The 12166-nt window shown below is 41.9% G+C and overlaps 1 protein-coding gene across 3 annotated transcripts in view; it reads left to right on the forward strand.

The window, feature by feature from the left end:
- The first annotated feature begins 807 nt into the window (after positions 1-807).
- LOC145344002 (UPF0606 protein KIAA1549-like) overlaps positions 808-12166 on the forward strand; it is a 267713-nt gene continuing 256354 nt past the window's right edge. For 2 of the 3 annotated variants that reach the window (XM_080190645.1, XM_080190648.1), the window contains exon 1: positions 808-989. In XM_080190645.1, coding sequence (XP_080046771.1) covers positions 830-989 — 160 coding nt within the window. In that variant the 5' untranslated portion in view covers positions 808-829. The remainder of the gene's footprint in view (positions 990-12166) is intronic. The other variant, XM_080190646.1, reaches the window with a different exon arrangement.

Raw genomic sequence — 12166 nt, forward strand, 5'->3', positions numbered from 1 at the left:
TCCATCCAGAGAATAGAGGGTGTGAATGGCCAAATTGCAGAGAAGCTAAAATCAGAGAATAAGCTGTAACTGATGAAAATGTGGGGGGAGCAGGTAATGGACTACCATTAGCAGCCTTTTCCCCGGCAATGGAGGGAGTGCAGGATTGAGAGAGTGGGATACAGCCAGAGAATAAAGGTAAAGCATAGAATTGCCAATGCTTCATGATTAATCCCTCAGACTCCGTTCTCAGGAATTCTGGGTGAACAAAATCATTGAGCCATTGTAAGAAACTGTTATATTTCCTCCTTCTTCTGGGCATCTTTGTTCATTCCTTGTAAAATGTTGGAGTTTTTTTGACTGCACGGGCTCGTCGGAATTGAGCGGGCACGCGATAAAAGATCCAGGAATATACCTTCCCAGAGTTGGCAACCCTATCAGAGGACAGCAAGGGAATGGGGGGGAGGGGGGAGGTATGATATAATGGAACAAGTAGGCTAAGATTAGATCGTGTTTTACCTTAAATATTTTGTCATCCTCACAACCCAACTCCAACCTTCAACATCACGACTTCACACCTGAATAAAAAAAAGCACGCGCTTAACGGTCAGGTCACTCGAGGGGGTTGGGGCGTGGGGTGGGGCGAGGGAAGCGGATTGGTGGAAATCAGCGGGGCGGGGCCCGGAGGTGTGGGTTGACGTCATGGCGCCCGCGCGGCCATTCGCAACGTCTCCTCTCGAGTCCCGGAGTAACGACTGCGCACGCGCAAGCTGCCTGATGTGAGCGGGGGAGAAGGAAGAAAGAAGGGAGGGAGAAGAAGAAGAAGAAGACGAGCCACCGGGGAGGAACTATGGAAAGGATCCTTGATCCCCAGTGGCGGCGATGGCGCCTCTCTTTTTTACTGTCGGGATACCGAAGCTTGGTGAGATGCCGGATCCTCGGGCACCGCAGCTCCTTCTTGCTCGTGGCTTCGCTGCTCCTATGGCTCCCGGCTTCTGGCAGCCTGTCTGGTAAGTAGCGGTCCCTGTCTCTATATTCGCTTAAAATGTAGACCCGGTCCTTGCATTGCCTCTCAAGCAATTATTTTTGTGTTCCGTTGATTATTTTTTATGTGTTTGTTCTGTTCTTTATTTGCTTTGAGATCGCCCTTCTACCTTTGTGCTTGCGCCGTATAAACGGTATTGTTTAAAACCCGATTGACTTCCTTCTCCTGTATAGCGGTGATGTGGCTTTGCTGGGTGATCCCCAAATTATAGCTGCTATTGGGTCACATTAACTGTGTGCCCTGAGATTTTATAACGTGGCACTGGTCGAGTTTATGCTTGTGTGAAGTTTAGGGGAAGATTGGGGTTGAAAATGTGTGTTGTAGGTCCACTGTCTATTGTGATCCGTTACTAACTCATTTCAAGATTCTTTGTGGATTATTTTGTGAGCAAGATTTTGACTATGTTCTGGTTACCATGGATGAAAAATGAAACAATGCCAGTGGCTGGGTGAGTAATTCCAGGGGATGTTGCGTGACACGATACAGATGAGAGTGTCCCAGGATTGTTTTTCAGTCTTGCCAGATCTCAGTCCAGCTGACCAGTCAAATTGGCGTTTAGATGATGGGTGGAAAAGATAAGCCAGAATTCCAGTTTCTCAGTGTTGCTCAGTGACTCATGATGGCCAAGGCAGATGTGTGCATCAGATGAAGACGAATGATTTGCCTCTTCATAGTGTCAATATTCATTGTTAGATCATTCCTGCAGAATGTCACTTGGACAAGGTAACTAATTGAAGGCAGTTGACACAACTGAACTGTACTGCAATCCAGTTACTGGCTGTGGGAGAGGAGGATGACAACTTGAAGCAAAAATAGGAAGGAACCTAGTTATATGATTCACTTCTGTGTAAAGAATATAATTTTGACCAGCATGTAAGTTTACTTTGAAATATCTGATGTTGGTTGGCTGTGCTATTGTTCTAGTTGGGGGTGGGGGAGCTGGGGAACATTCCAGCCTTATTTTTAGATGAGTACCCATATATTTGCTATATATTAATGGATGTTTGTATCTATACTGACTGACTAGTTTTCCTCCTGAGATACTAAATTTTGATTTTAGTTTCGAAATTTTTCCCTTACCCACCAGTACTGGCATTCTTGCACTTCTCACAATGGCTTCATCTTAGACCTGTAGAGGAAGCTTTCTCTTATCTATTGATATTTGTGGAATTATTGTAGAATATTCCAGCTGAATGAACTCAGCAGCTGGGCTTTTGATCTGTCAGTCAGCACAGGTGTGAAGATGTGAGATCAATAAAAAAATTTTGCATGTAGACCCAAGTGAGCCTGTGCAGAAAATTGAAATCTCATTTGAGGGGAATAACAGCCTTGTGCTATAAACTTAATTTTAATGTCATGACAGCAATGGACAAATCTTATTTTCATCTGTAGAGGTAATGTTACAGAATGATTGGTCCAAGACTAAAAAGTTTTGTCCATTTGTTTTTCTTCATATCCCTGCCTGGCATTTGGGCATTGTGTCAATGCTTTAGTACTGATGAGATATTTAGTCTCGAATGAAACAATGGAATAGCAACACTGAATACATGTGGCATAGTGAATACAAGGGATTGGGTTGCAATGTTATTATCTAATTGAAGGCTTCAGATATCTTTCTTCTTGTGCGTGTTGTAAATATCATGTTCAACCTCAAGGTTAGGTTACAGTTATGAAACACTCTACTTAGTATTGTGTTTTCAGAGGCACTAAATGCTGTTTTATTTCTTTAAAGAAAAAGGTAAATTGAAGTTTTATTGATGCATAATTACCACAGTTTAAAATTTGCAACGTGGAAGACAAATCTTTTTAAATAGCATCATTTCCACAGTTCTTCATCCTCAGGAGGAAAACCTTCTGTAAAACTGTTTCTGCTGCTTAGGAGGAACACTTTCTGTAAAACTGTTTCTGCTGCTTGTCCCCTCTCCACTCTGCCTCCTGAAGTTTTCCTGGTCCTGGCCACCCAAAACTCTCCGCTGACTTGCTTGGCTCTTAATCTATGATTCTTTCCTGTTTAATTCAGGACGAGCTGTTCTATTCATCTGACTTGCTGTTCTCTCAAACCTCTGTCAACGTCTTTTCCCAAACTCCACTCTTGCCAATGTTATTAATAGCTCTCCTAATTCAGATGGTGTCCTTCTCCCTTCTAGACAGTTGCCATCATATCAATATTTCTTCAATGAGTGCATCTTTCATCTGTTCTTCCCCTCTATCTACTGTCTACCTGTAGATCATTATTCCTCTTGAGGTTCTTAAGCAGGTCAATATGTATTAACCCCGTTCCAATTCCTGCCAAAATTGCCTGTTTGAATCCCTTCTGTCAACTTGTTTTGTTTTATTTTCCATCTGACTTTGTGTATTTGGCTATATTGCTCCCCTACGTGACCTGTTCTTTGTATTGCATGTCCATGCAACTGCCCTTTGCAATTCTTCTCTTGTCTGTCCTAAGGTAGTCAGCACTGATGCTTCACTTGCTTATCTTCCTGACTCCATGATTCCACCTTGAGTTTCCATGGATCCATTCTTGGTCTGCTCTTCATTATCTATATTCCATTATAATATAGTTCACTAGCATGGGAACAGCTTTCTTGGGTATATAGAAAGCACCAAGCTCCATTTCTCCACCATTTCCCTTAACTCTATGACCACTTCTCTGATGTTAGATTATGGATGAAAAGTCTTCACTAGCTTCATATTGAGAAGAGTGAAACCATTGTTCATAACCCACATCTACAACTTCACTCTCTTAACATTGATTTCAGCACCAGCTCCTATCACTGGCATAGTTTAAAACATGCTGTGTAAAATTCCACAAATGTACATTGTTTGCCTCCAGCTTCAATATTGCCTGCCTCTTTCCATTGTTCCACTGCTGCCCTTCCTTCTTCACTGTTGTAAGTAAAATAACATAGTGGTTTGATGGGCTAAGTGCATTATCATGGTGGCACGCCAGCTTGAACTGCCGATGTGAAAACCTTCAGGATACAAAAATTGTTAGGACAAGGTCTCCAGGCTGCTGGTTTTGAGATACTACCTGTCAAGGAATATCGAACAATGAAAGTAAAACTTTCAAGATCCCAACTCGATAAGAGTCCGTTATTCAGGAATAATAATACTTGATATCAGGCCATTTCATAAGATGTAATTTTGACCCTGGTACATGTGGAAAGAAAGCCATAAAGTGCTGCTTCTCATTAAGTAGTAATACTGGCGAAAGACTTCCAATTTCAGTGTTGTCTCTGGGTCAGGTATAGCACAACAGCTGCAGAGTCAAGTTCCTTCACTATCATATCAACCTCAAAAGAAAGAAAAGCTTGCATTTATATTGCACTTTTCATAATCTCAAAATGTCTAGTTCAGACTAACTTGTGTTAAGGCCTAAGGAATTAGATTGAGACTGGCCAAATTTATTTCTCATTGACCCTTGCAGTCAAACAGGAAATATTCATCCCATTAGTCTGAGCTGGATTTGAACCTAGAATTTAAGAGCCAGTGATTAATGCGCAGCCACTAGAACTGAGTGATTCTTGCTTACTTGCTTTACGGCATTAACTGTGAATGAAAGACAAGCTCCTCAAATGTGCTTTCTGAGTAAATTAGCAATAAGCATAGGTTCTGCTGCTTGTACCAGCTGTTGGCATAACTAATTATTTAAAGAATGACTAGATATTGTGAGCATGTTTCCTTTTTTTTTCAGAATACAAACAAAAGGTTATGATCAGTAAGACAAGCTTCCCTCTGGGATTTGGCTTGCTTAGCAAATAGCATCTGCTGTGGTTGTAACAATATGGTACAACCTCTCATTTTTACTTGATGTGGATTCCAGAAAATCTTCAGACTGTTCTGCCAGTGGTATGGGTCATTGAAGCCCAATATTTGTAGGCATCTCCCAAGTCAAATTGAAATATAAACCAAATGATGAAGCAGTAGAAAAGTTGGGTCTCCATTTCAACTTTAATATAGTAGGATAAAAAGTTATTAGAAATTTTCATATCCACCATTCACATTCTACTTGGGTTCTCTTGTACAGATATTTTGAGTACGCTGCTGCTCCTTCCTTCATGTCACTCGGTCTATGTTGTGAATTAGAAACAACACCATATAGGAAAAATGTAGTGCAAGGAAGAATTTTGATATTGAGCCAGCACTTTTGCGTAATTCTTTTAATTTGACACCTCCTGTATCTCAATTAGTATAGACCTGTAACCTCCTAGTGAAGAATGAATGTACCTGTTTATATTGTAATGTTGGAAAAAAAATGTGTTTGCAGCACAGAGATAAATGACTAATTTATCTGTTGCATTGTTTTACTTGAGGTATCTCCTGGCATTCTGGGCAACATTGATATCTTCTGCTGTTCTCAGATTAGTGCCATGAGACTATGGTGCTCATTTAAGGGAGTAGAAAAGGCTTCCATTTAAAAGGTGTTGCTACTGATATTGCAGTATTCTCTTTGGTATTGCATTGAAATTGTCGGCCTTGATTATATTCTATGGTCACAAACGTGTGTGAAGTTTTGAATGCTTTTATCCTAGACTACACTTAGTATTTCACTCAAATGTTTATACAGCTCAAACACGTCACCAAGGTCTAAGAGTGGAAGAGCAAAATCTTTCCTTGCTACATCACTAGTATTTTTTATGGTTCAAATTACTGCATGCTAAAGATTTCTCACACCCAAACCTGACTTCAAGGAATGCCCACTTTCCCTCCAGCAGTATGGAATTATGCATCTGCTGCTGGTCCAGGTTCACCCTACCACCAAGCCCAACTGTTTCCTATGTTTCCTATACCCTTTTTCTATCTCCAAATTTTCAATGTCTTTGCAGCTGTAGGATCCAGTTGAGAGACAAGTAACATGGTACAGTTTGAAAATGAGAAATAGCTAGAGTTAATGTATGGTAATGGGCCTGTTTGAGTAGCCGTTGACCAAGTTGCTTCTTGGAATTGTGGGCCTTGGTGAGTATCATTGATTTATGAATATTTTTGAATCTGCTCAGAGAATGAGAAGGAACTGACCATTTGCCAGAACTGGTTTTTTTCCTTAGAGTGGCAGGAAGATGAGGCTAGTTAACTTCTGGACATGACAAATCCGAAATGAATACAAAATGTTGGGACAAACTTTGAGAGGCTGTCTCCTCTTTGGTAATCCAGGCTGTTACTTTGTGTGCTTTTCTCGCATTTTCTTTGTGTGTTTTGGGTGAATGGGATGTATATTTATCGTTTCAAAAAAGGGATTGAGAGGCTGCTTTTCTTAAAAAAAACTTAGGGATCATCTCATATTGTAAAAGTCTTTAAAATTATGAAAGGTTTGAGTTTCATTGAGTGGATTTAGAGAGAATGTTTCCTTTTGTTGGGAAAATCATATTTTAGAGACCAAAAATATAAGATCACAAGATATGCAAATGGAAAATCAGAAGATACTTCTCTACCCAGCATTATCCTTGATTTATCATCAACATTTTGACTTTCACTGACCAGAATTGTCAGCACTGCAGTGCCTTCCCACAAGAAGAAAAATTTGGTATGTCCGCTGCAACTCTCTGCAACTTTGACAGAGCATCATAGAAAGCGTTTTTTCTGGTTGTATCACAGCTTGGTATGGCTTCTGCTCTGCCCAAGACTACAAGAAACCAGAAAGGGTCATCAATGAAGCCCAGTTCATCATTCAAACCAGCCGCCCATTCATTGACACTGCCTACACTTCCCGCTGCTTCGGAAAAGCAGCCAGCATAATTAAGGACCCTATGCATCCCGGACACACACTCTTCCATCCTCTTCTGTTGGGATAAAGATACAAAAATCTGAGGTCACACACCAGCCTACTGAACAACAGCTTCTTCCCTGCTGCTGTCAGACTTTTGAATGGACTTACCTTACAATAAATTGATTTTCTCCACACCCTAGCTATGACTGTAGCACTAAATTCTGCACTCTCTCCTTTTCTTCACTATGTACAGTATGCTTTGTCTGTTCAGCACACAAGAAACAGTACTTTTCACTGTGTACCAATACATGTGACAATAATAAATCAAATCAAAGAGTTGCTCTTCATGTGTGAGCTTAACACATTGCATGCCAGCTGTGGCAGGAACTGCAGTCAAATGGGATCCTAGTCATCTTTGCTGTTCACAAATGTGTACTTTCGAACAAAGGGAAGAGTGGCATGGTTGTTAGCAGTGCTGCCTCAGTGCCAAGGACCCGGGTTTGATTCCTGCTTGGATCACTGCGGAATCTGCCCGTTCTCCGTGTCTGTGTGGGTTTCCTCTGGGTGCTGGTTAGGCACACTGGCATCTCCCTCCCTGTATCTGAATAGACACCAAGTCTTCGAGGATTATCACAGAAACTTCATTGCACAGTTAATGTAAGACTGCTTGTGACACTAAAACTTTTAAAATTATGTGTATTAAAACATAAGGGTATGTAGAATTATCTTATCTCACCTCCCTCCCCCCAAAGTGTTGTAGTCACTACCACTATTCAAATTGCTTGTATCGCTGACTTCAGGAAAATTGATAAAGACTGGGGAATTTATAATAAGAACATAAGAACATAAGAAATAGGAGCAGGAGTAGGCCATCTAGCCCTTCGAGCCTGCCCCGCCATTCAATAAGATCATGGCTGATCTGTCGTGGCTCAGTTCCACTTTCCCGCCCTCTCCCCATAACCCTTAATCCCCTCTCTTATCAAGAACCCATCAACCCGCTTCTTAAAAATATTTAGCGAGGCAGCCTCCACCACTTCAACGGGCAGAGAATTCCAGAGATTCACCACCCTTTGAGTGAAGAAGTTCCTCCTCAACTCCGTTCTAAACCGCCTCCCCTTTATCTTGAGGCTGTGCCCCCTAGTCCTACTGTCTTTTTTGAGCGGGAAGAGTCTCTCCACCTCTATCCTATCCATCCCATTCATCATCTTATACGTCTCAATGAGATCTCCCCTCATTCTTCTAAACTCTAACGAGTACAAGCCTAGTTTATTCAGCCTCTCCTCATAGCTCAACCCCCTCAACTCCGGTATCAGCCTAGTAAACCTCCTCTGCACTCCCTCCAGGGCCAAAATATCCTTGCGCAGGTGCGGCGCCCAAAACTGCACACAGTACTCCAGCTGCGGCCTCACCAATGCCCTATACAGCTGCAGCAAGACCTCCCTACTTTTATATTCAATCCCCCTCGCTATGAAGGCCAGCATCCCATTCGCCTTCCTGACCACCTGCTGCACCTGCAAGCTGCATGACAATACGCTGCATGATAATCCGCATGACAATACCGTACAAGCCATTGTCTTTATTCACTTGGACATTGTGGAGCCTTTTTCCTTTGAATGGATCTTTGACTGAGGCCAAGTCTGGAGATCTTCACCCAAATTGCTGTTATTTTGAGAATAACTGCAATCAATCAAGTTATTTTGACTCCTAAAATGTATTTAGAAATCAGGGGTGTGTTTAGTTAAACCAATTTGCTGTTTTGCTCATCATTCACATACATGCACTTCCAGCAGGTGTCACTACAGCAGGTATTATTACATGAGATCAGAAATACAAATTCTTAATGCTTTGCCATACCTGAGATGCTCACAGTCTTTCTGATTTTGAGCAAGAATGAAGCAGCTTGTACAGAGAAAGGGGTATGCATTATAATATATTATATTCTCACACACCACTGATTTAGTTGGGATCAGTTAAAGGAGCAGATTTTGGATCAAGTTTAGAACTTTGTCTGTATGCCTCAGATGCTCAAATATTTTAAAGTATTTTACTTGGTTTTAAAATGTTGCAGTACAGATACAAAATGAACTATTCAAGATTTGAGGGACAGGTGCATGTTCCTGATGAAGTTGGCCTCCTGGATAATGATAATTGCCCTTTTTCTTTCTCTTTCATATTTTCTTTCAAAAAGATTAAAGTAATTCAAAATGTAGATGCTAAATTTGATTGGGGAGGGATTCTTTGATGTAGAAGGACAAAAGCTTTATGTCTGCTGGCATGGTTTAATTTCATCAATTAAAATGCAGAGGCCTGTTTCCCAATGGAAGTTTAATTTATTTATCTCTAATTAGTTCTTGTTTCACCCTCCCAGTTTTGAATGTGTCTAAGTTAATTTGAGTTTGTTTATTTGGTTGTGTGAAAAGACATATGATTTTGTGGCAGAACTCATTGCTTCAAGTGTGCAGCAAAATAATGTTAAAAGAAGGGCTAAATTTACATTGTACCTGTCATAAAAGTTTTACTTTACACTTCAATGAATTTGAGCTGTGTTATACAACCAAACTAAGATGGGTCAGAATGCATAACGTTTATTTACTCATCTTGCAGTAGATTTACATTAACGCTGCAATGAAGTTATTGTGAAAATCCCATAGTCACCACAGTCTGATGCCTGAAGTAGAATTTAGCATGGCCAATGCGCCTAACCAGCACATCTTTCAGACTGTGGAAGGAAACTGGAGCACCTGGAAAAAACCTGTGCAGACTCCACACAGTGGAGCAAGCCAGGAATCAAACCCGGGTCCTTGGCACTGTGGAGCAGCACTGCTAACCACTGTGTCACCCATAATTGGGTAACTTCACTGACATGATTGTGAGTGAATGATTTGTAAAATTCTTCAAGGTGGTGCCTTTTGAAAAGCAGAGTCTAATAAAACTGGATGTTCTTTTTTAAAAAATATGTTCTGCTACTGGAAGGGAGTAATTCTATTTGATGAGTGGCAAGAGAGGCATTCAAAGCTAGATAAAAGCCAAACTAAGGTCAGAATGTATAAAGATTCCTTATCTTGACTCCATCCTCTCTTCTCTGGTCTATTCTGTTCCCACCTACATTTGGGATTCCTCTGATGTCTTGCGTCATATTTATGGCATCCAGTTCACAGGCCCTAACTGCTTCATATTCACCATGGATGTGCAATCTCTCTATACTTCCATCGCACACCAGGATGGCCTGCGAGTCTTTGCTTCTTTCTTGAAAAAAGACCTGAACAATTCCCATCCACCACCACTCCCTTCCACCTGGCTGAACTTGTTCTATCTCTCAACAACTTCTCCATCAACTCATCCCACTTTCTCCAAATCAAAGGGGTAGCAATGGTACCTGCATGGTTCCTAGCTATGCTTGCCTTTTTATGGGGTATGTGGAACATTCCTTGTTCCAGGCCTACCCGGGTCCTTCCAACAACTCCTTTACTGGTACATCAATGACTACTTTGCTGCTTCGTGCTCTTGTCCAGACCTCAAAAGTCATTAACTTGGCTTCCAGTTTCCACCCACCATCGCCTTCACTGGTTCATCTCGGACACTTCCCTTCCTTGACCTTTCTGTCTCCATTTCCGGCAATAGACTATCTTTCAATATTCATCACAAGCCCACTGACTCCCACAGCTATCTGCATCCTACATCTCGTGAGGGCTCCATCCCTTTTCTCTCAGCTCCTTCGTCTCCATTGCATTTGTTCCGATGATGCCACTTCCCAAAGTGGTGCTTCTAATGCGTGCTCCTTTTTCCTCAACTGTGGATTCCCATCTACAGTTGTCAACAGGGCCCTCAACAGCATGTGGTCATCTCCCATGCCACAACCCTCATCCTACTCTCCCTCCTAGAATAAGAATGGAGTCCCCTTGTTCTCACGTTTCACCCCACCAGCCTCTGCGTGCAAAGCATAATCCTTTGCCACTTTTGCCAACTCCAGCATGATGCCACCACCAAACACATCTCCCCTTCGCTCCCTTTGTTAGCATTCTGCAGAGGTCGTTCTCTCTGGAATAACGTAGTCCACTCTTCTATTATACCCGTCACTTATGGCTTCCCATGCAATTGCAGAAGGTGGAGCAGCCGCTCCTTTACCTCTTCCATGCTGACCATCTAAGGTTCAAAATGCTTATTCCAGGTTAAGTAGTGTTTTATTTGCACCTCTTTCAATTTGGGAGCAGCAAACGCTACAACCAATGTGATCTCCTCTATATCAGAGAAACCAAGCGTAGACTGAGTGATTGCACACAGACCAAAAGTGCTCAGCAAAGCAGTCAGGTCCTGGACCTTCAGGTTGCTTGCCATTTTAACACATGATCCTGCTGCCATGACCACATGTCTGTCCTTGGCCTGCTGCAATGTTCCGTTGAAGCTCAAGGCAAATTGGAGGAACGGCATCTCATCCTCTGGCTGAGCACTTTATAGCTTTCTGGTCTCAACATTGAATTCAACAACTTCTGATGAGTAGCTCTACCCCCCCTTCGACTCTTTTGTTTTCATTTTATTTAATTTTTTATTGTTCTCTATCACTTATTTCTTCATTTTTCTCCCCCTTGTTTCCCCTCCTAAATTTTACCTATCGCCCCCTCCCAAATATCTTCATCCGTCACAGTTCACCCTCTGATTTCAGCTTCTCTGCTATTTGACCTCCACATCTTTTATTCTCTGTATATGGATTGCCATTAGCAGCCTTTTCCCCTGGTTTCTGTGGCTATGACGCATCTTTTGTTCCCTCACCCTGCAGTATAAGTATCTACCACTTTCTATGCCTTTTAGCTTTGACAAAGGAACATCTGGACTCAACGTCAGCCCTTTTCTCTCCTTACGGATGCTGCCAGACCTGCTGAGATTTTCCAGCATTTTCTGTTAGGGTTCTAAGCTGGAGGCAGCTCTCAGATGAGCTACAAGGCTAATCCTTAGGGAAGAAACAGTGTGCAGGCTTACATGGAGAAGACGGGAGAATGGCTTTGTGAAATGCTCATTCAAAGAGCTGGTGCAGACGTGATGGGCTGAATGGCTTTCTTCTGCACCATGATAATTCTGCGATTCAGTGATATTCCAATAGTTTACAAAGCAATACTCCGTATTAATTTTTTCTGATGCCCTGTACTTTTAAGTACTTGAGTACCTCCTATGTGGCTGAAAAGCCCCATTTTTTCCCTCAAAATCCAGATTCAATACCAAAAGGAAAAAAGCCATTCCTTTCGTGGCATACTTGTGCATGCATCAACCCAACCTCTCTCCTCCCCGACAACTGTCCCTCAGGAAGGATTGTGATGAAACAATGTAGGTCAGCTCAGAGAAAAGAGAACTTTTGGCAAAATTGCCTTCCAACCTGAAGATAACGAAGTCCTTCCTAATAGTTCTTTGCTTTTGTTTATTCTTATGTCCTCCCTAACTGGTCCTTC

This window comes from Carcharhinus amblyrhynchos, chromosome 6 (assembly GCF_965287045.1).
Source record: "Carcharhinus amblyrhynchos chromosome 6, sCarAmb.v2.hapA, whole genome shotgun sequence".
NCBI lineage: Eukaryota > Metazoa > Chordata > Chondrichthyes > Carcharhiniformes > Carcharhinidae > Carcharhinus > Carcharhinus amblyrhynchos.